We start from the raw sequence: 24243 nt of genomic DNA on the forward strand, positions 1-24243 counted from the left end.
GGTAGTACTGAGACGACAAACGTTACCAAAGCTAAAAAAAACACTCCATGTTTGTTGTTTGTTCCCTTCTCTCTCTTTTCTTCCAAGAAGAAAACCTGCCCATCCCAGCTGACACCCCTCAGAGAAGCTGTTCCTGGAACACGTTTCCCTGGTGACTGGAGCCACAACGGATGTGTGTGTGTGTGTGTGAGTGTGTGTGCGGGCACGGGCTGGTGCAGCAGGGTGTACACACCCACGGCCCGCTGCGTGAACCCAGCGCCACCTGTCGCCCAGGCTGGCGCAGCCTGTGCCATCCGTCCTCACGTCATCTGCGGGCAAGTGGGCCTTTTTGTCCGCACCGGGCTCCCCTATTTCTCATGCACTCCCTCTGAAATATGTATATACTGTGTATGTGTGTGTATATTATATACATACACACAATATACATTATGTGCTCCCTCGGTGCAGAGATATATCGTCATGGCAGACCCATGTATGTATTCTAAACCATGCCATATGTACCAGACAGACAGGAAATTCAATCAGAGCCTATGGGGCAGCTCTCTGATAGGCTTCACATTGCAATCGCAAGTCCATCTGTCAGTGGAAATTAACATTAGGTACTCGCACAGTCCAGCCATGCATTTATAGCCTAATGTGTACATGCAGACACTGGGGTATTGTGATAAACCCACACCTGTAGGAGTGTTGGCAGAGCAGACGAGGATTGCTCTCTTGTTATGTGAAGTCAGGGAATCTTGGTAGTTTCAAGTGTTAAATAGATTAGTGTGAAGAAACCTTCCATTGTTCTTCCTTCTAACACCTAAGCTTCCCAAAGAACAGCGGGCTTTAAGGCCTTGCATCTTTAAAACAGTAAAACTAATCTTACACAAGGAGTGCTGTGACTCAATGGAGGTGGCTGAGCATTTTGCTTATACTGGTACTAGTATCAATTACATACAATCAATTCAAAGAACAGTTTGTAACACTGTTTCTGCGTATCTATAATATTGGAGGAAGAAAACCATGTGAACAGAACAGGTATGGTCTCATCCTGCCTTAGACAGATGTCATGAGAAGAGCGCCATCTGCTGGCATACACAATACTAGTGGCGGTCAGTGACCCCCCACCTACTTTTAAATCTATCTTTATCTGTTGAAATATCATAACATCTATATGATGTTAACAACTGGAAATACAAATGTTCACAATCCATCAATTTGATTGAATAAGAATGTATTAAAAAACATGTTACAAATACAATACACAAAGACACAATGATTGGTCACATTTTAAAGAAAAGGAGCATCACTTAATCCATTGATAATTCACCTTCATCAGCCTCCCAAGGCTGAAGTTGAAAGCTTCAAAACTAGACCGGATCCCCATCAAACAACACAAAATCACACTGAATAAATACTAAACTTCATTCACAACAAACAAGTTCACTCAGATCACACTGTCCAGAGCATTGCCATTCCTGCTGCCCGCCTTTCACGGCATTAAGGTGGTTTGACCAGTCCTTGTAAAGCCTAGTTTATCCTCTGCTTTGCATACTTGCAGTTGCATCCGTGTTGCATATACAATCGAAATGGCTAGTCTGAAAAAGCACCCACTAATCACACATACACGTAGGTCTAAATCCAGCTTTAGTCGGGCTCCACGTCCAGGACCAGGGCCGGGAAGTGCTCCCCTCCCTCCCCCAGCAGGGCGTACGTGTCCCGGAGCAGGACAGGGTGAGGACCCCCAGGCCTAGACACCATGGAGGGCAGACATGGGGACAGGGTGTCGGACAGAGCCTGTCCAGGAGAGGGAACAGAAGCACGGGTCATGAAGGACGCCAAAGGAATCGACAAAGGGCTTCATCTCTACTGATCATATTGAATATTTGTGTGTGTGTGTGTGTGTGTACAACTGGGTGTGACCCTCACCTGCTGCATGTGTAACTCCTGCTCTAGGAGCTCCACTCCCAGTCTCAGTCTCTCCAGCTCTCTGAGCTCCGCCTGGCTGCTGTAGGTCACAGTTGGGGGCAGGGTCGCCGCAGTCACCTCCCCCCACCCACCTCTCTTCCAGACGGGGCAGAAGGACGCTTCGGCCGGCCTCCATCGATCCCATGCCTCCCACTCTGACGGAAAAATTGTGCTATTCTTAGACCGCGAGCGCGAGCAACCGAAGCCAAAATCTTTTTTTTTCACGGTGCTGCCTCAGCTTTAAATAGACGAGGACCGATCACGTCAGGATGGCCTGCTTTAAGAGTCCACCGTCAAGGAAAGAACCAATCTGGCACCGCTTTACCTTGGGTCTCTGTTTTCATTTTCCATACATCAGGATGGAATGGCAGACCTAGCTCGTTAGCGGCTGGAGATTTACTCTCAACGAGCATATTTCTCTGGGGGGGGGGGGGGGGGGGCAGTGGGCCTACGCCAACACTCCTATGTTCATTCTCTACAGCAATGAATAAGATTAACAAAAATGTCACTTGAAAATAAAATATCCTAAGATAAGAGTGTTGAATAATAATGAGACTATCAGACCAAGAAAAAGCAGAAGCAAGTATCTCCCCCGGGGAGAATTGCTAGAGTTCTAGAAAAACTAATTTCCCTCCCTACTGACCATCAGCCACTCATTGCCGGGGCATTGAGAGCTCTAAGTTTGATTAAGTTGCGTCCTGGGATGCTTACTCTTCCAGACAAGAGTTGAAAAAACTGTGAGCTCCACTGATTTTCGAAATTGATGGGAGCAGAACAGGGTAGAGAGCGCTGCGAGTGAGTGATAACCCAGCACCCTTGAGGCATCTTCAAACTGCGTGAATAGATTGGCTCATAATTTCACCCACTGGGGTCATTCTCATGACGTTTTGACAAAATGGTTGGTAATGCTGATTGGACGATAACAGTAAATTTCCTGGACAGCTTTTTCTGGTCCCCACTCCCCACTGAACTAAGCCTCTCTCGATCAACCATAAAAAATGTGTATATATATATATACACACATCAATATCCCATTAAATATATCCCATTATAAATATGTCTTACTTGCACCCTACCTTCTTTCAGCCTGCCCGCTCGCTTCAGGAGGTCAGCCACCATCTTCTCAAGGCCATCCAGCATGAGCCAGGATTCATATTCCCTCTCCGGGCATGGTGCTACATACAGAAAAGGGAAATCAGCTATGCAGTATAGGTCCCAAGCTTTCATATATATGTTCTATAATACAGAAACATTTCTCAATCAGAAACCCCCAGAGCGTTTCTACTCTTCAGAGGACTCTCCATTTCTTATCCCACAGACTATCTATTGTTTGTGTCACACCAGCCTTTCTCCCTTTTCTTCCTCCCTCCTTCTGGCTGGTACCTGGCTGTGTGTCCGTTCTGGAGGTCTGCTTAGCCAACAGGAGCCGAGTCTGGTAGCAGTGTGTCAGGTCTTGGGCCTGCAGGGTCAGTGTATCCACCTGGGCACGGGTGTCTGACGGGCTGCCACTGGGCCATTCCCTGGGAAACTGACACACATGCACGCACGCACACGCGCACACGCACACACACACACACACACACACACACACACACACACACACACACACACACACACACACACAGAGAGAGACAGGTCAAGGAGAGTAGACTCTGGGGGGATGACAGGAGGCTGTTCTCTCTAGCTGGACTATGTGGATTAGATTCTGTGAATGTTTTCTAGGAAAAGCTGAACATGATGCTGCGCTAAGTGGGCAGTGTGAAAGAGTGGGAAGCAAATGGGCAGATCCAATAGTTATCATATTCTAGTTAAGACTAGAGTACCGTGGTTCTCATTCGTTCCATGAAGCCAGTCCTCTCTGGTATTGGCTTGAGGTGCGAATCCATGACTTTGTCCCACAACCTGGGGTGATTGATTGGAAGACAGATACAGATAGACAGATAGATTAAGAATATACAGTACAATTATAGAACAGAAGTCTATACGCTGAAGTTGTACAAAAGTGCAACTGTCAATGTGAATCAAATCAAATAAAGAGTATGTAGATAAATAACAATTGAACCGTAAACTGTCCTCCAAGCTGGCTCAGGTCCACAGTGTCCAGCCAGACAGGGGAACAGATAACGAACAGATGTCTACATTTTCTCGTCCCATTTCCCATTCATTAGATGAAATAGCTACACATTTACACACCTGTTTTGCTTGTTCCTGAGAGACCTCCATTTAGATAACATATGGGTGGCCATCCTGCCACAAACAGATACATACAAATAAACAAATGCAACCAAAGATTCCGGCATCAATGTCAAACTGTTGGCTGTCACAAAAGAAAAGCGTTAAGGTAGTCAAACATCGCTATATCATGAATCCCCTCTCTCTTTCAGTCTTATTGGATTAGTAGTCTAGCATCATTGTACTGTAGTAGCCCAGTGGTTAGAGCATCTGACTACTGAAAGGTCATTGGTTTACTAGTTGAAAATCATTGGCTATCGTTGTACCCTTGAGCAAGGCAGTTAACCACAACACTAGCTCAAGAAGATTATAAATTGTACCCATGTTGTGGAGGATGAGATGTCCTGGTCCCCTCTAAGTGGGAAACACACACTGGATCTTCACGAGGGGGCTGAGAGGTAGCGGTAGCTTTGCCTGCGTCTTCAACATAAACGCTGCTTTGGGAGACTTCATATTCAGAAGGAGCTGTTGAAGCATGTGGTTGAACCAGAAGAAAAACTGGGACAGTTTGCTTTGTTTTCAGAGAAGACTGGCCAGGCAAGCCCTTGGCTGATCCAACTGACCCCTTCTGGGCAAGGCCTCTAACCATGCTGCCCCTGCCTTGACCCGGATGATGTCCTGTCCTTCCTCGTACTCCTTTTGAGTAACTTTGAACTGTACACTTCCTGTGTTCGTTTCTGTCAGTGGCGGTGTGTTTGGAGGTGGGTCTGATGCCTGGTGGATTTCCTTTGATGCCCCCTGAAGCCTGAACGCCACCCTTGGACTTTGCAGCATCCCCTAAAGCCTTGCTTGGCTCAGTACAGGTGTGAGGGTTTTTGGTGGGTGCGGTTCCACTGCGGACTCGAAGGGCCTTCTCCAACACCTTCTCCAGCAACTCCATCTCCTGCCTTTCCTCTGGAGGGACTTTCGGATCTGTAACCACACGGGAAAATATGCATTTCAGATACATTCAAACTCGACAGTGACTCGCCAATCTACCAACAGTTTTCAAATACAGTGTGTTCCTACCGTTATCAGGAATATATGTTGACTCAGTTTCTTTGAAATGTTTCTTCTTTGTTCTCCTGTAGTAGAAATGCATCACATTTTATTTCCACAAAACGGACATCTTTCTGACAACTTGGCAGAGGTGGCACTGCGGTCTAACCAAAAGTAGCTTCAGTGTCGTACTTACAGGGATTCCAGTATCTGTCTGCATTGATAGATCTTCTCGTTTACCCTAACTTCTTCAGCGTAGCATAACCTGATGGCCTCATCCACCATGCTGAGTAGTGACATGCTGCTGAGAAAGCAGGCTAACTTATGCTAGCTAGGCTAGCTAACACCAAAGTGCACTCAGCGACACTTTTGAAAACGAAGTCATGTTGTGGGTGGCAAAACAAACTGCCTCATCGTCTCGATAGAAAATGGATTGAAGTCTAAAAAACGTGTCGCATGGTAGCACTTGTCAAAATCTGCATACACGTTTGACTTTTCGTACTGACCCGCGAAAGCTGACTAGCTAGCAAAGTTCAAGAAAATGCGGAAGTTAACGTAACGTACATCGCACCACTAGTGTTTACGTTAGCCTATAATCTTGACTTTACGATATCTTGACGGCTGTAACGAAAGCATATGCTACATAGACCATTGTGCTAACGCTTCAACACACTGAGCCACTAAAGTATCATATGCTGACGAAGAGTTGATCAAGCTCGATAGTTACTTTCTTCCAGACTTCTTTCTTCCAACTCCTCTGTCTCGCGATAACCAGCCTCGCTACTATGGCAACAAGGACGCGGATATGCCCACCTGCCACAGCTGTGAAGAACACGTCGGTTTTTGTATTTCTGAATATCAGTTGGTCAGCAGCATTTAATTTTGTTGGCACTCTTTTCGTTTTAATATAATCGGATATGGAGACATATGGAGACAAAGCAGTACCCGTGCAAATTACAGTGTCGCGGGGGAATAACCTGGTAAGATAGGCAACTCAGCAGGGGGTCTGCATTTGTAACGTTAGACCAGCTGCTTAACGTTACGTTATCTTGTTAGCTGCCAGCTAATTGAGCTAAATGTAAACAACTTGGTTGGCTCTGTGATTACAGATGTTGTTTTTTTTCATGTACAGAGGGGCAACAAGCCGGAGTCCTTCCTGAACTTTGTCCGGGCTGAGTTCAATGGCATAGTCCTGGGGGATTCCCAGAGGATCGAGGCTTCCGTGGACCATGGAGTGGACTACAGCTTCACCTGTTGCTTTGAGTGCTCAGATGCTGCCCACACATTAGACGATGTGGCTCATAAACCTGTCATACGTGAGCTTCTATCTTTTAGTCTCGACTACTGGTTGTTGTCGGATTCTTTCATAACAGCAGCATCTAACATTCGGTGTCCCTCATGCATTATGTTTCACTTATTCAGCTTACATGAGTGCAAACATGGAATAACTTGCTGTTATAAACCAACTAACTGAGAGCTGAATCCTCTCTCATCTGTGTTGTAGTGACCGTGATTGAGATTCTTCCCAAAGAGAAGAAGCAGAAGGAGGAGAAGACGGCAGTTCTAGGCCAAGCTGTTGTCGACCTGCTGCCTCTCTTGCATGGTGAGCATGCAAGAGAGGCACAACAACACATATATAAGGGATGGAAATTAAGATAGCCCACAAGCCAGTAGCTTATTCGGGCTAAAGTAACTTTAAATTCTGAATTAATTCCGTTCTATCCAATCACATTTCTTTCCAGAAGAGCTTGTTTGAAACACTACATTGTGTCCATGGTTGTTTTTGTGAGATTTACTCCTTTCTCTTTCACCAGGTCAGTGCAGCGTCTCATCCACAGTGCTCCTCCACCCCACCCCTGGCTCACCTGCAGAGGCTGCTTCCTCACAGGAGGGCAGCAGTAAGGTACCTCTCACCCTCTCATGTCATTTCATTTAGAATCTCCCCTCGCCTTAGAAACGATCATCAAGTCACAACGTTAACATCAAGCTTCTCAACCTAAAACCTAGAGACCCTAGAGGCCTGATGTGCGATCGTGATCGAACACTGTGTCGTCAGCACACTTACTGTGCGAGTAGCAGTCTGTGACGTCTCCCAACCCCCTCCCTCTGTTTGGCACTCAGCCGTCTCTGGATGTGACTGTCTGTGTGTCGGAGCCTCTGCTCTCTGATGCCCAGCTGTCTGACTCCAACCTGCTGAAAGTGACGGTGGAGACGGCCTATTCTGTCCCAGAGGTGTGGAACCCCGCCTCGGGGTCAGTCACCCCATCCAGCTACGTGGCCGCATTGCAGATCCCCCTCACAGCCGAGGTAAGAGAGTGTGATGACGAGAGACGGACAGATGTTACCTTTATACAGACATCAAACCAAGATGGTCTATATTTAGAGACATCAAACCAAGATGGTCTATATATACCATTGTGACAGTTTATAAAACTATAGTGCATATATGTGTAACCCTAAGGGCCGATGCAGGTCGGGGGCTCTTTGAGATGAACAGCCAGACAACTTGTGTAATATACAAAAATACACCTTTATTTAATAAAATCCCTTCAAGAGACAGATCGGACACAAAACAGCATGGTAGGTATGAACAGTAGGCCTACAGGCTAAAGCAGTGATCTACCAGCAGACCCACAATCCTCAGCACCCCTCCATGCGCACCCCACACCCTGTCCAAGCAGAATGGTCTCAGACAGCCTACGACACGCTCTGCAAGTTGGCAACCTATCCTGGGCCAGGCTGCCGCATGGACTCCAACCCACAAAGAGGAAATGTGAAATGTTTGTTCAAAACGCGCGCCCTGTGGCCGGAAATAGGCTTGCAGCCCAGGGACCACGCCCCCCCAACCGATGCCACACCTACCCAGACTTCACCTGGCCACATTCACCCCCCCAGAACTAATCAGAGTCCCACTGATTGCCAGCTCTGTCCTTAACACCGTAAAACCCTGCCACAGTAAAACGTTGCTCCTGCTGCAATGCCCTAACCCCTACCCCCGTACACTCCCCCCCCTGGTGAGGAATGGCCGACCTCGGTAGATTAAAGGGGTTAGGATGCACCCCCGCAGTACTCCGCTTAGACCTTCGAACTTGCATCGGGGACCTAGCTTCCTCCTCCTCCTCCTGCGCTCCCCCGTCACTATCCTGAGACTGTTCCTCCAGCTCCAAACGGGCCGTGCTCGTCTGCCCGTCTCGCTCCAGCTGTACATCCCTAGTGGCCCCCTCCTCCTCGGCCAGACCTTCCTCTGACCCACTAAAAACTACCACACCCATCATCTCCTCATCCTCCCTCTCCTCGACCTCACTTCCTACTCCCTGTAGTGACCCGGCCCCCTCATCGTCTCCCTTCCCCAGCACTCCGGCACCACAACGCCGGACTTCAGAACGATGCACGTTCCTAGGGGGCCGTGAAGAATCCACAGGCACCACTGTATAGACTGGCTTGTCGGGACCCAACCGCGCAATTACGCGATGGGGAATGGGGAGCCAAAGATCCTGAATCTTATTCCTACCAGTAACCCTCCGGTTCCGAACATAAACCAACTCTCCTGACCCCAGATCTGCATCTTTAGAAGGTGGCCCCCACTGCCGACGCCGAGACTCTGCTGCTTTCTGCATCTGCCTACTGGCCTGGTCATACGCCACCCGCAGCCGTTCCTGATGTCCCTGCACCCACTCCCCAACGCATCCACTAAACACCTCCTCCCCCCCACTCAGCATGAGGTCCAGAGGTGCGCAGGGGGCCTGCCCAAACAGGAGAAAATATGGGGAGTATCCAGTACTTTGGTGCTCCGTTGTGTTATACGCATACACCACCTCGGGAAGGTACTCCGCCCACCTCCTCTTTTTCTCAGGGACAAGGACACGAAGCAGATCATGGAGTGTACGATTAAATCGTTCACACTGCCCGTTACCTTGCGGATGGTACGGACTTGTCCTACTCTTCCTCATCCCGTACAGCCTACAGAGCGACTGTACCACCTCCCCTTCAAAACACCTGCCCTGGTCTGAATGCAGCCGTGTTGGCACCCCATAAGGCTGAATCCAATACTTGACCAAGCACTTGGCAACGGTGACAGCCCGCTGGTCCCGGGTTGGAACCGCCACAGTAAACTTAGAGAACACGTCTGTCAGAACCAAAACATTTTCCCTCCCGTCTGACGAGGGCTCCAAGACCGTAAAATCCATCGCCACTACTTCCAGCGGCCTAGACGCCACCAAACTCCCCATCGCTGTCACTACTCTTGGCTGTGGAGCCTTAGACACAATGCACCTCTCACAGGACTTACAAAACTCCTCTACATCCCGATACAATCTGGGCCAATAACAACGTGCGCTCACTAGCTTAAAAGTCCGTTCGATGCCCTGGTGGCCATGCCCCCCATGCATTTGAACCAACACCTCCCCCCGCAAAGCTCTGGGCACAATCACCTGCTCCTGCTGACCCTCCTTCGGGCTTTCCCTCCTCCGATACAACACTCCACCATGCTCCACCACCCTGTCCCACTGCCGCAGCAACTCTAACGTCCCTGCACTCTCTCCCTGCCTTTCCTCCCGACTAGGCCTCTCTGCCTTCTGCCAATACCTAAGAAAAGCCGCAATCTCAGGATCTGCTTGCTGCAACCTGGACAGAGATTCTTCACTATAGGATGGGAAGGTAATGGTGGCACCATGTTCCAGGGGGAACCCCAACGCCTGCTCCTCACTACTTGCTACCTGCCAGACCCCAGCCAAAGTACAGTGGCCGTCTGGCTGTGGACCAGTAGCGAGCGGTTCAGGGGCTGGGTCCAAGTACTGCCTTGACAATGCATCTGCAGCTGCATTCTGCCGACCTGGTCGATATACAATCTCACAGTCAAACCGGGCTAACTCTGACACCCACCGCTGTTCGATGGCCCCTAACTTCGCGGTCTGCAGGTGACTCAGCGGGTTGTTATCGGTCAATACTGTGAACTTGTTACCTATCAGGTACTCCCGAAATTTGTCTGTTACTGCCCATTTAAGGCCCAGCAACTCCAGCTTCATAGCACTATAGTTTTCCATGTTCCGCTCCGAGGCCCGCAGCCCCCTGCTTGCATAAGCGACAGGCCTCCTCCGCCCCCCTACCTCCTGGGACAAAATGGCTCCCAGCCCCTGATGGCTGGCATCAATTTCCAGAGTAAATGGTTTAGTAAAATCAGCATACGCTAACACTGGAGCTGAAACTAGCCTCTGCTTCAAAGTCTGGAACGCCTCCTCGCATGCCTGGCTCCAATGCTGCCGAAACAGCTTTGCAGGGAGCGGACGCCTATCCCTCTTTGATGGCCCCAACGCAGCGAGAGCATGAAGAGGCGCAGCCAAGCTTGCAAAATTCTTAACAAATCTTCTATAAAAACTTGCAAAGCCCAGAAAGGACTGTAACTCCGCCCCACTCTGAGGACTTCTCCACTCTGCCACAGCCCGAATCTTTGCTGGATCAGTCGACACCCCCCGAGAAGAAATAACGTGCCCAAGATACGACACTTCTGACTTAAAAAATGAGCACTTACTGAGGTTCACCTTCAGATTACACTGCTCAAACCGCAACAAAACTACCTCTAACCGATGCAGATGTTGTTCAAACGAGGGGGAAAAGATGACCACATCGTCCAAGTACAGCAACAGGGATTGGAACCGCTGATCCCCCAGAATGCGCTCCATAAGCCGCTGGAACGTCCCTGGTGCATTGCACAAACCGAACGGCATTCTGTTGAACTCATACAGTCCGAACGGCGTACAAAATGCGGTCTTCTGTCTATCTTTCTCCACCACCTCCACCTGATTGTATCCACTTGCTAAATCCAGGGTGGAGAACCACCTTGCACCACTCAAGGAGTCCAACGACTCCTCGATACGTGGAAGTGGATAAGCATCTTTACGGGTCTTAGCATTCAAGCGCCTATAATCCACACACAAACGGATCGAGCCATCCTTCTTCCTAACAATCACCAGAGGGGAAGAATATGGACTACTGCTCTCCCTAATCACTTTCTGCTCTAACAGCTTCCTAATGTGACTTTTCACCTCCTCATACTGACTGGGTGGAATCCGTCGGTACCTCTGACTCACAGGGACGTCATCAACCACTGGGATCTCATGGTAAATGAGGTTAGTGCATCCCAAGTCACTGTCTGAAAATGCAAACACATGCGAATATTTGCAGAGCAATTGTCTAGCCTGTTTCGCCTGATCTTCAGTAAGACCTGGAAAGCACCGCTGAGCTATCTCTGGGGGCACCTCCCTGTCTCCTACAGATACACACTGCTCCCTAAGCATAACCTGCTCTTCTTGTGGGCCCACTCGCTCAAAACACACCGCAGCCCCCCCCCCAGCCACTACCTCTGCTGAATGCAGTGATGCGAGGCGTGTCTGAGGTCTCAACCTAACCTCCGTAGAACCAACATTGATTACAGGAACAGCTAAGTGACCATTGCTAACTTCCACATATGTACTAGAAACCACCAACCCTCCAGGTAAGTCCCCCTCCCCTAACCCCAAAGGCTCAACTAGCACAGAAGTCCTAGCCAAACACAACCTGTTAGGCCCAGACGCCGGAACAAAGCACATCGTACCAGCAGGGACTGTGAATGGAGAGACAGCAGAAGCAAACATTCTAGTGTCCAACGTGACAGTCTGCTCACTCTGACATGCCGCAAAAGCATTTTGCCAGCCTGGAGCATCTATGGGGGATGATGGTGGTCTAGGACCATTAACAGGGAATGAAAGCTGATAGCATTCTTTTATAATATTCATTCCCAGCAACCCCGGCACCGCTCGCTTGCGTTCCTTTGCCGCTTGGCCCATCGGGTCCTTCACCACTAATATGCCCCTCTGCGGTATGGTCCTGCCCAACGCCACCGCCTCCACATCTGTTGTAAAATAACCCAAATATGGGATGTCTAAACCATGAGCCCCACTCAATGTCAACCAACCACAGTCAGCCAAACCCCCACCCCATCTTGGCAACAAATGGTCAAAGAAAAAACTTTCGGTGACAGTAGACACATTTGACCCCGAGTCAATTAGACATTGAAACTTCACCCCTCGCATCGAAACTTCTACAGTGTCACATTCCCCCACCAGACATTCATACACCTGAGGGTCGATATGGGGTACTATTCCTGAGCCGGATTGCCCCCCTCCTGTGGTTTGGCTCCTCACCGCAGGGGGAGATAGTTTCCCTGCTGCTCTGATGTTTGGGCCGCCCCGCCACCCTCTAAGGGCAACGCAGGGGACAAGTTGTCTTGGCTATGGCTAGTCCGTACAGTTACACAAAACCGTGCAATGTGCCCCGCTTGTTGACACTTAAAGCAAATGGGCTGTCCCAATGCATCATATCGGGGTTCCCATTTACGGTTACCCACTCGCCTAGGCCCTAATGCCTGCATACTAGTTGACAGTTTTTGTGATAGATCATCAATCAAAGCCTGCTGTTTTTGTAACATATCAAAAACTGTAGCAAGCATAAGTTCGGACTTTGCTTCCACAGCGGAGGCAACTACAGCGGAGGTAACTACACTTGCCTCCGCTGTTGCGGCCTCCATCTTCTCACATGAGCCCACCACTCGCTTCCTGCGTTCCATCCCAAACTCAGCATCCTCCCCCCACTGGAGAGCTTCCTTACGGAGATCAAAAAAGGAAATAGTTGGTTGTTGCCTAACTGTTTTCTTGAGCTCTCTACGAAGGCTACCATCACACACATTCTCAGCAAATTGGTCACGCAGAGCAAAATCTCCGCACCAAGCCTCCCTCACCTCACAATGATTAATTTCCTCCAAAATAGCCATAAGCGCATGAGAATATTCACGCACCGACTCCCCCTCTCTCTGCCTTCTATCGAAGAATTGTTTCTGCAACTTAGTGAGTGACTGGGGCTGCCCATATATCTCTTTAAGAATCTCCAACACACGTTTTGGATCAGATCGTTCCAACTGGGGACGATACTTTATTTCCTGTCTTGCCTCTCCTCCCAAGTGCTCATATATGTAAACTGCTTTTTCTGCACCAGTATAGGAACGGTAAATCAAAGTAGCATTCAACTCATCTAACCATTCATAGAAGGCAGTGCTTGAACCACCAGTGAAAACAGCACATTTTCTTTCTTTTGGCAAATATACAATGCGCTCCCTGGTGCCGACAGATAGGCTCTCGCTTCCCAGTCCAGTCTGCAGCCCATGGCCAGTGGAGGACTGATCAGAAGAGTGGGAGGAACCTCGCCCTTGTTTTGAGTCCAATTGTAGCAATAAAGAGTCATTTTCATCCTTCAACAAGCTCATGGCTTCCTTATCAGCCTGTACTCTTGCTTTAAGAGCAGCCAGCTCCGATTGCAAATCTTCCACGTTCATCTTTAGTTATTTAGTCCACTGAACAGCCAGATCACTGCTCCTCTCACACCCCACCGCACAGTTGAGCCGGCCGTGAGCTCTAGCGGCGGTGACTGACTCCGCTGCTCCTCTTCTCTGACGTCACGTAGTCACTGCTTTATCCCACCAACTGTATCCTACCAACTAACCACCATGCACGTCCGACCTGCCTCTCGATAGACTGGCACACCCAACTGACCAATTGCTCGCAGCGCCAAATTGTAACCCTAAGGGCCGATGCAGGTCGGGGGCTCTTTGAGATGAACAGCCAGACAACTTGTGTAATATACAAAAATACACCTTTATTTAATAAAATCCCTTCAAGAGACAGATCGGACACAAAACAGCATGGTAGGTATGAACAGTAGGCCTACAGGCTAAAGCAGTGATCTACCAGCAGACCCACAATCCTCAGCACCCCTCCATGCGCACCCCACACCCTGTCCAAGCAGAATGGTCTCAGACAGCCTACGACACGCTCTGCAAGTTGGCAACCTATCCTGGGCCAGGCTGCCGCATGGACTCCAACCCACAAAGAGGAAATGTGAAATGTTTGTTCAAAACGCGCGCCCTGTGGCCGGAAATAGGCTTGCAGCCCAGGGACCACGCCCCCCCAACCGATGCCACACCTACCCAGACTTCACCTGGCCACATATGTTTTATTTCCCCTCAGCAAGAGCAAGTTCTGATGTTTTCCAACGGATTGCTGAAAGTGGGTGGAGAGAGAGAAGCTATGGATAGGCCCAGGAAGTGGCCACTGGCTCCCCTGTTGGCTCCTGGAGCTCAGTTCATCCCAGGCTTCTCCATCGAGGGAGAGCCCATTGAGATGGAGGACGGAGACCTCACCAGCATAGAGGTAGTGTACACTCTTAGCAAAAAGATGCTGCCTGGGACCATAAAGGGTTCCCTGTCCATCCCTGTGAAACATTTACCCGATAAAAGGTTCTACCTGGGAGTTGGAACTACAAATAATTATTAGGAGGTTTTTACATTACATTTTACATTACATTACATTGACATTTAGCTCATGCTTTTATCCAAAGTGACTTACAGTAATTGCATTTAATGTAGGAAAAGCTAATGTACTACTATTTGCCAGAACTCTGAAGTGCATTTCCTTTCTAAAAGAAGTGACTAAGAGCATAATCTAGTGCTGAAGGCAAAGGGCAAGAGTAGCAGACTAAAAATACAATAGGTGCTTAAGACGGAGGATTGTGGTAGTATTTCTTGAAGAGGTGAGCTTTGAGCCTGCAGCGAAAGATGGGCAGTGACTCTGCTGTCCTGATGTCAGGGGGCTCATTACACCTCTGCGGGGCCAGGACAGAGAAGAGCTGTGACAGTGTTGTATTGACCGCCTTCTCTTATAACTGCTTACTTGTGTTTCCCAGGACAGGGATTTCCGGAATGATGCTGAGACCAACAGGAAGAGAGTGAGCTGGGATACGGAACGTCGATGCTTCCTGGACGCAGGGGGCGCAGCCTGGTGAGACTGACCACCCTTTCACTGCACATCATCTGTGCACTCTGTTGACATCCCTGTTTGCAACATACAATAGGTTTAATACAGTAATATCACACACTGTATACTGTAGTTATTCATTATGCCACACACACTTCCGTGCCCCTCAGTCTGACCCGCAGGATAGGGGAGAGCAGACTGTGGCCAGTGGAGGTCATGAGGTCACCACAGCCCGGGGCCACAAAGGGAGGCAAGGCTGCTGGTAAAGACAAGATGGCGGTGAGACATCTCTTCACAGAGTATCATCTCTTCACAGAGTATCAAGGACAACCTGAGGAGATCCGGACTGGATTTTGTCCGTTTTCCAACTGAACAGCTTGGAATCCGAAACTCTTATAATTGATGTATTAAGAATGCCATAGTCAAACTAGAAATGGTGCTCTGTGAGCACAGACCTCTGTCCATGAATGCATTTTGTGGCTCATGTACATACGAACAGGACATGTTTGATATGGCTGCATTTGCTTGGTCAAGAACTTTATGCCAGGCAAACCCCGTGTCTCTGTGACCTTCCCATGTTGAGATATGTCCATTTCAATTTGCCCTATTGACAATAAATGGGGAGAAGTCAAAAAAATTAATGGAGGTGAATGGCCAGCCATGTTGGACGGCTCGTGGACCCGCCCCGTAATTCAGATCCGCTCCAGAATTTAATGGGTTCTAAGTTTTCCCATGCTACCCCCTCACCAATAGAGGTGAATGATGTTCACACGATGCCCCTATCTACCAATATCATACAAAACACCGGAAAGTAAGGTTTTCACTGTATTATCCCTTTAATCCTCTTTGTTCCTTGAGGAACATAAGGCGGTGACTCTCTGCTTCTGTCTGATCCTATCCTGTGCAGCATGTTGTGTCTCACCCCAAGTTAATTTGGGCATTTTCAGTTCCGAGGTCACAGTTCTTCGCCAGGTTATTTTTGGCCTCCCTTGATTCCTCTTTCCAGGTCCAGGCTACTTTGGAGATACAGTCCTGTTCCATTCTGAGGACATGTCTTAGCCATTGGAGCCGGCGCTGTTTAATTTCCAGCATCACATTGCGACAGTTTGTGCTTTTATAGAGGTGAATGGACAAACCAAGAAACGCCTTGTGGACCCGCCCATTAGGATCCGCTCTAAGATTTAATGGGTTCTAAGATGGACCATGCTACACTCCTCCACTTTCATGAAAATTGGTCTGGTAGTTTTTGTGTAATCCTGCTAACATAAGGACAGACGGATGGACACACGCCACTGAAAACATTACCTCTCGCCCTGCGATGCTGTCGCTAGGGCGGAGGTAAAAAAGAACAATTGAGATGAGTCCAGATGTTCACTTTCTAGATAGCATGTGCGGCCATAGCAATAATGATGTACCGTACTGTATGTCCTCTCTTAATGGATGTGTAAGGCATCGTAAGTTGAACTTTGTTCTCTGCCTGAAAATCTGTGTTTTTAGCAAGGTGACGACGAGACGCAGATCTCCTTCCACGGGGTGGCGTACGTTGACATGGCGCCATTGTTGTATCCCGGGGCAAGTCGCATCCGCGGGGCGTACCGAATCCACCCCTTCTACGACTCTGAGCTGCTGGCCAAGGTGAGGCGGGGAGATAGACGGACAGGCCGTCAGCCAAGCAGACAGACAGTCAGACAGACAGGAAGGCAGACAGGCGGACACAGATGGTTTTGTGTGTGAATGGGTGAATGAGAGGCCATTGTAAATTGCTTTGAGTGCCGCTAAGGTGGAAAAGCACTATATAAGTGCAGTCCATTTACCATTTACCATTTAACTCCACACTCATTATAGAACCTGTTTAACACAGTAATAGTACTGTTAGAGTGATGGTAAGATGCATATGGAGAGGTATACAGTAACCCAGAGTCTATGCAGTGTGGCAGACAGAGTTGAGAAATAGGCAGAGAAGAGAGTAGGGACAGCATGCTCACAGAACAGATGCAGCCAGCTATGTGGGGTTACTGTATGCATTTTTAGATGCAGCAGTTGGCCAGATGGTCCTCAGTGTCCTTATTATCCTCCCGATCATATCCTTCAGATGTTTTTGAGTTTGCTGTTTTTCATGTTTGTTTTTTTGCGTGCACCTGCTTCTTTATTTTTTTATATATAGCCCTTAAACTGAATTATTCTCGTAAAAACATGTCTGGCACAGAAACATCGTAATGCACAGCTAACCCATTATGGTCAGACAGTATATCATATCATTTTCCACAGCTGTGCAGGCTCCTGTGGTTTGCTCCATGTGTTATTCCAGTGTCGTGATCGTATTTGCTATTTCTCGGTCTCTAATCCTCATAAACCTCGCTACTATTCATCTCATGTCCAGAGCTGTAACTCTGAAGTTCTTTCAAGCTGTAACGGCTCCCGGAGGGTTGCCATGCCAACATGGGGACACCCCCACACCCCCCTGCTGCTTCCGTGTGTCACATGTGTAAGCTTGTGTGTCCGCAAAGGCCAAGCGGACGAGCAGCGTCCTGAGAGAGAGCGCCAGGCCTCCCGCCACCCAGGGCCGAGGCCGCGCCTCCTCCTCTGGAGGCTCCTGCAAGGCCGCCATCAGCAAAGCCGCCATCGCCCCAGACAGCCAAAAGGGTGGGAAGGACACCAAGGAATCGCCCAAAAAAGTAAGGATGGTTGTCGATTATGACAAACCATAAAACCCTCACATTTCCCCTCTGACCGAACATGGATTCTTGGTACAGAAGCGCTTCCCAAAGCAATAAGCTCTAATGGCAGCAGCTTGCCGTCTCCATCACAGGCCGGTGAATCATCTCGTTAGCTCATCACCCCCTGCTGAGCATCTGACACTACAGATGCTCTGCCAGACAAATAACAAACTCCTTCACACATAGACATACACACACATTTACAGTACATACACGCACACACGCAGCTACACATACATACAGACACACACAGATGTACACAGAAGTAAAAGTGTTTACAAGGAGTTAAAAACAATTACTTCATACATGATTCATACACACTTGCCTACATTTGCCCACATACACCCCCAAACGAACTGTTAAATTGTTTTTTTTCCTAACTATGATTAATTAAGAGTTGATCACATAGAATCCAACTAAAGACGATTTACTAAACTGTCTTACGTATGGTCTATATATATGCTCATATACTCAAACTCCCAAGACAAAAAAGGGTGTGGATGAATTCCGCCCTGTGCTCCCTCTAGTAGTGATGGATGAGAGGTGATTACGGATGTGTTTTCAGCCTGGGACCCAGGGGAAGCCTGCAGCGACAGACAGTGTGACAGAGCTAGAAGAGCTAGTCAACACAGAGGGTCAGGTGAGCTGGTTTTTAGGTCACCATTAAGCAGTATGTATCTCACCATTCAGTAGGTCATTTGTCAGAGCTACATAATCTCTCCTCCCATTGTGTCAGATGTATGCAGACTCCAGGACCTATATAATAATTGAGATAGCTTTGGAGAAGCCCTTGGTGCCTAAGAGACCATCCGAAGAGGTAGCTAAAAGGTATCCTGATGATCAATATACTGAGACATTCAGATTTATTGATATTTTGAAAAGCCACTGTGGCAAAATTATCGGGAATCTGAAGGGATGCTTTTATCTCTCCAATTTAAAGGGTGATGGAGCTGATTCCTCTCAGGCCTCCTTTGCCTCACAGACCTGCTGGAGCAGAGAAAGTAAACATCATGCACAAAACACACACACACACGCACACACACAAACTCTCTCTCACTCTCTCTCTCTCTCTCTCTCTCTCTCTCACACACACACACACACACACACAAACACACATACAATTACGTGTAGCTAAAGTACTAAATATTCTAGCCTGCTGATTTGCTGACCAGAGTTGATTACCGTTCTGTTCCAGGCTATCCAGGAGTACCAGAGCCAGATCAGCAATGTGGTGGGCCAGCTTCTAGAGCAGTACCAGCAGCTCTTTGGACCTGCCCTCCTGCCGGGAGGGACGCCCCTGGACCCAAACGCGCAGGAGCAACGCAAGAACCAGCTCCTGGGAGAGCTCAACTACTCCGGGAAGTACTTTGCTTTCAAAGAGCAGATGAAGGTGAGTGGAAAGGGGGACCGGACATCTCCCAGATAGCAAGCGGATGTGATTCTGGGCCATATATGGGCCGGAACTAAGCCACAAGGGCCAGATCTGTCCTGTATATGGCCCAGATCCGCTTGCTATCTGGGCTACGGTAGGAGTGGTGAAAAACACCCGGGGCCCGACGGCGTCGTTTGATTTTCGTGTGTCCCGTCCGCTGCCTGGTGTCAAGTACTCCGTGGTGAGGATCGTACGGGAGAAGATGCTGCGGACCGAGGCCTTCACTGATCCCGAGCAGCTGCAGGCCTTCCTCAGCCAGCTCTACGTGTTCCTGGTGGATGAGATGCACGTGGCTCTCAACAAGGTGAACACTCACCACTGTCTCCCCTCAGTAACCCCTCGATCAACTAACCACTTGATCTACCGATGCCCTGATTCCGCCCTGACCATGTTAACGTTAGGATCAGGCTCTTGTGTTTAGCTAGATGGTTCACGTCTGTGGGCATGAGGACACTATGGATGCATTGTATTGGAGCGTTCTAATCGTCCGTGGACATTGCTGCAGATGAAGATATCGAACAGCCTTCATTCATGTTGTGATTTCGGCCCATTAAGTACCCGCCTCCTCTCCTTCCCTCACTCCCTCTCTCCAGACCCTGTCAGTGGATGCCCAGGAGAGCCAGTCTCACCCCCTGCAAGACTGTGCCCAGCTCAGGCACTTTGCCAGGGAGGCTCAGCTGAATGGAGACTACCAGCTGGCTGTCCAGTACTATCAGGAGGTACAGTGCCACTCACTCTGTGGTGTCAGTGAACTCTCATTAACACTCTTGAACCTTAGATCACTAACCCCAGTGTTAAATCTAGATCTATTTTTTGTGTGTTTTCCTTCTCTTTAAATCTCTTGGGCAGGCATGCTTGCTCTAGTCTGTCATGTCCCAGATAGCAAGCGGATGTGTAATGATTCTGGGCCATATATGGGCCGGAACTAAGCCACAAGGGCCAGATGTGGCCTGTATATGGCCCAGATCCGCTTGCTATCTGGGGTGGATGTTTGATTTATTCGATTTTAACTGATTGATCCATTCAGAAGTTTGTTCCCAATTGATGATTTCTTGTAGGCCGGCTAAATGCAGGAGCCATTTCCCTGAAGGTCTGCCCATTTTCTGTCCCTATAGCAGCTGACCCGTGACCCCAGCTGCCCGTCCCACTGGTTCGACTACGGAGCCTTCCACATGCTGACTGCAGACTACCTCAAGGCTGAGGAGTGCTTCCACCACGCTGTGTCAATAGAGCAGTCGCACCTCCCCAGGTGAGCGGGGAGCATAGGGGACGTTTACCAACGGCCAGTAAACCTGTACAATAATCTCATCTGGTAACATTCACCGACGCTGTCTGCAGCAAACTAATGTGTGCTCTCTCACCTGCAGCTTGATAATGTGCGGGATCCTGGCAGATATGAGTAGGCGCCATGAGGAGGCCGAGACCTTCTTCGAAGGAGCCACCTGTCTCGACCCCACCAGTGTGGTGGCCTGGACCCTGTTTGGTGAGAGTCCAGAGAGGGTCATAGTCAGAGCCCAGAGAGAGACATAGATACACATCTCTCTTGAAACATTGATGATGCTGTGTTTGTCTCTAAGGGAGAACCCTATGAAAAATCAGTTCCCCTATTGGTTCCAGGTAGAACCATTTCAACAATAAAGGAGCCAAAAAGGGCTCTGGAATATATTTATATAAGGTTCTCCCCCAGGCACAACCCAAGAACCCTTTTGAAGCCCTTTTTAGTATGAGTGTAAATACAAGCTATGCTTTATTGACTTGTTGTCTGTTTGTGTGGCCAGGCTTGTTCTACCAGGGCCAGGACAACTCCATCCAGGCAGAGATGGCCTTCCTGGAGGCCACCAAGCAGCTGAGGGCAACCCTGGTGGTCACCCCGCCATGCAGACCGGACACTGGGCTGGTGGATGCGCCTCTGGAGGAGGAGCTGGAGGTGGCTGGCTGTGAGTCCCCTACTAACAACAAGACAGGTGAGCATCAACACATAGAGGCCAAATCAAGCATTGAACATAGAAGCAAAGGTATGTACCAGTGTGTTACCGGTGGGTGGGTACCAGTAAAAGGTCGATCTCTCTTTTCATCACTGAGAATTTTTACATATCTGTCACATCCAACTGTCCCTTTCCCCGGTGGCGCAGATGGAGAGATGGATGGCGAGGGGGGCAGAGAGAGCGAGATGGCTGGATCTCAGAGCAGCCAAGGGAGCAAGCCTGTGGAGGGCTCCAAGGGAGGAGGTGACCCTGAACCTGCCACAGCCAGACCGGCGGCAACTCCCACCAGACTCAACACCACCATCTTCATGGAGACTGTCCAGTTCCTTTTACAGAATAACGCGCTGCAGGTCAGCACCGAGCACATCCTTTACTCACTCGGCTCCCCACAAGTTCACCTGGTGTTTACTGATACACGGCCTGATGTGGCAGTCAAACTTAAACCTGAAACCACATCCAGTGATTGCGGCTAAGCTAGGCTAACGGAGTGGGTTTCTATGCTTCCTACTGCACGCACAGAGAATAGAAGGGTATATATCTTCTTGTCTGATGGATAAGCGAATTTCCCAAAAAGTTGGCATGCTCCTTTAAGCTGTATTTCACCCAGATTGGTTGGATGCCAACATAATCTCTTTCACTGTGTGCATTCTCACTCCTCAAACTATTTGGTGTGTCTGTGGGGTGTTAGTAGAACAGCGGGAGAAGGGTGTGTTCAACTCGAACAAATATGTAACCAGATTATTTGGGTGCGGGGTCAACAGTGGCACATGCGCTTTTAGTCTTTTAATCGCAGCACGACTGAAATGCGTGTCTGAATAACCATCCATCTGTGTTTGCAGATGGCTCAGCGGGCTCTAGCTCAGGAGCTGCTGTGTCCAGAGGGAGGCCTGAGCAGTCCCTACCACCTGGCCCTGGCTAGACTGCAGCTGCTCAAGGGAGAGTACAGCAGCGCCGAGCTCAGCCTCCGGGAGGCGCTCAATGACAGCTTCCAGGTGCAAACAACGAGCATCTCTGATTGAGCCCGTCGCAGCTACGTATTTCTATGCTCTTTGTTTGATATGTAGTTAAAGCCAGACTCTAGAATGTGAAATCATACTCCGGTAAATACTCACCAACCAGGGACGTTGTAAGAAATGTTTCCCTCCTTTGAGTGCCTACTCACGGTATGCTACTTATTTAATTATCTCTGGTGAGTGTCGGCCTGCTTGTTTTCGGGAGTAGCATCACATTCTGGAGTCTGTTAGTTACTATGTAATCAGTCCGACCTCTGATTCGTACTGTCCCTGTAGGACCCAGATGTGTGGGCACTGTCTGGTCACCTGCACTACTTGACTGGGGAGTATAGAAAGGCTCAGGAGTGCTACGAGAGGACCCTGGACTTTGTGACGGACGCCTCAGACACACACCCCATTTACCTGCGCCTGGGCAGCATCTACATACAGGAGGGCAAGGTAGGGGGGGGGGCAGGGTCATGCACACACTGTGACCTGTGAGAGGGATTAGTGGGCCTAACTATATTAACTACCGCGGTAGCTTGTTATTCCTTTGGATATAATGAAGGTGAGGGCATTGATCGTTGATTGATAGGTTTTGTATGTGGTAGCTGTATTCGCTACTATGAAGGTTGAGCTAATCCTATTTTATCTGCCCATTTGTAGTTTGAGAGTGCTAGGACAACATATCTCTGTGCTTGCAAGAGCTCCCCTTCTTGCCTTACCTGGCTGGGTCTAGGGATCGCTTGTTACCGGGTAAACACACCACACTTCCGCACACATTCTTACTGCTATGAGGATATCGAGTGCTGTGAACCTTATACTGTGTGTGTGTGTGTGTGTGTGTGTGTGTGTGTGTGTGTGTGTGTGTGTGTGTGTGTGTGTGTGTGTGATACATAGTTAGGGGAGCTAATTGAAGCAGAGGATGCCTTGACGGAAGCCAACACCTTGAACAATGGGAACCCAGAGGTGTGGGGTTACCTGTCACTTGTGTGCCTGCAGGTGAGTGACAAGACGCTCCTCTTACAGCATGTTGTGCTGTCGTTAACATTATGACAGTACAGCACTGTTAAAAGATTTTAGTGTCCTTGTTACGACCCAGCTGTAGCTTGTCTCAGTCTAGGGTTGAGAAGCCGTAACAACAAAATATAACACACCAAACAAATTGAAGAATGGGACACCACACAAGGACTGAAATGCAAAATAATATTTATTGCCACATGCAAAGTTGTATTCGGGCATGGGCAAATAACATAAGAAAAAGTTGCCAAGGGAATAAGATAATTACGAGCGGTGCCAAATCAAAGAACAAATAAAGATAAGATGACCCCCTAACTGGTGATACTAATAATATCTACAACCTAAGATAATAAATACAGTGGTGGCACGCGCCCCTAACCTGGTGTATTTAACATAGGTAAGCCTACGGGAGAGATGTAGACCCCGAGGTATCTTACCTATTCACTTACCCCTCGGCTTACGTAAATAGCAAATAACAAAAGATATAAATGACAATTGACAGAACTAAACTAAATACTAACAAGAACTGAATTCCCTAAACAATAGCAACTAAATTAAGAGTCGACCAAACAAGCTAAACGATCAGACAAAATAATGGGTCGACTGACAATGGGGAGACAGGGGAAGGCTTTAATAAAGGATTGGCACAGGGATGATTGACAGCCGACGGCGGGATGGAACCTGAGAGTTGAGTGACAGGGAGAGGGAGAACACAGAAGGAACACAAAACAGGAACACAGGGAGGAAGGCTTGTGGACGTAACAGTCCTTGACTTCCCAACTAGCCACAAAAATGGAAGGTGACTTGCTAACATCTCCACATGACTGACGTGATTAATGTTTTTTTGTATTTCAGACTGGTAGAAGACTTGAGGCAGAACAGTCCTATAAATATGCCATAAAGGTTAGCCCTCTCTCAATGCTCTCATGATTCAAATTGTTTCAACATATCTTATTAGCTTCTCAGGGTTATTAACACAAAACAATTGCCTTTCCCTCACAGCTTAATCTGCAGGAGGAGTCTTTACTTCATGAGATCAAGGAGTTACAAGATCATGTTGGCTTTGGAAATCCGTGTTTCTGAACACAAACTTGCACC

At 48.6% G+C, this 24243-nt stretch overlaps 2 protein-coding genes across 2 annotated transcripts; one reads left to right on the plus strand and one right to left on the minus strand.

The window, feature by feature from the left end:
- Nucleotides 1–1277: 1277 nt before the first annotated feature.
- Nucleotides 1278–5445, minus strand: tedc2 (tubulin epsilon and delta complex 2; the record flags this gene model as incomplete). Its single annotated transcript, XM_084439058.1, has 9 exons — nucleotides 1278–1779; nucleotides 1912–2105; nucleotides 3027–3125; nucleotides 3334–3478; nucleotides 3774–3852; nucleotides 4144–4197; nucleotides 4503–5094; nucleotides 5191–5246; nucleotides 5357–5445. 9 exons carry the CDS (start codon nucleotides 5443–5445, stop codon nucleotides 1630–1632), a joined length of 1458 nt encoding a protein of 485 aa, XP_084295184.1. The 3' UTR covers nucleotides 1278–1629.
- Nucleotides 5446–6077: 632 nt separating this feature from the next.
- cfap70 (cilia and flagella associated protein 70) lies at nucleotides 6078–24228 on the plus strand (the record flags this gene model as incomplete). Its single annotated transcript, XM_084439059.1, has 26 exons — nucleotides 6078–6140; nucleotides 6293–6476; nucleotides 6665–6763; nucleotides 6975–7063; nucleotides 7282–7467; nucleotides 14214–14396; nucleotides 14929–15023; nucleotides 15170–15272; nucleotides 16497–16634; nucleotides 17507–17674; nucleotides 18282–18356; nucleotides 18453–18544; nucleotides 18657–18717; nucleotides 18912–19106; nucleotides 19321–19452; nucleotides 19742–19867; nucleotides 20264–20397; nucleotides 20516–20631; nucleotides 20927–21112; nucleotides 21281–21483; nucleotides 21973–22125; nucleotides 22423–22584; nucleotides 22792–22881; nucleotides 23026–23127; nucleotides 24001–24048; nucleotides 24148–24228. The coding sequence occupies 26 exons, from the start codon at nucleotides 6078–6080 to the stop codon at nucleotides 24226–24228; spliced, it is 3264 nt and encodes a 1087-aa protein (XP_084295185.1).
- Between the last annotated feature and the right edge of the window lie 15 nt (nucleotides 24229–24243).

Source organism: Borostomias antarcticus (genome assembly GCF_949987555.1).
Source record: "Borostomias antarcticus genome assembly, chromosome: 5".
Lineage (NCBI taxonomy): Eukaryota > Metazoa > Chordata > Actinopteri > Stomiiformes > Stomiidae > Borostomias > Borostomias antarcticus.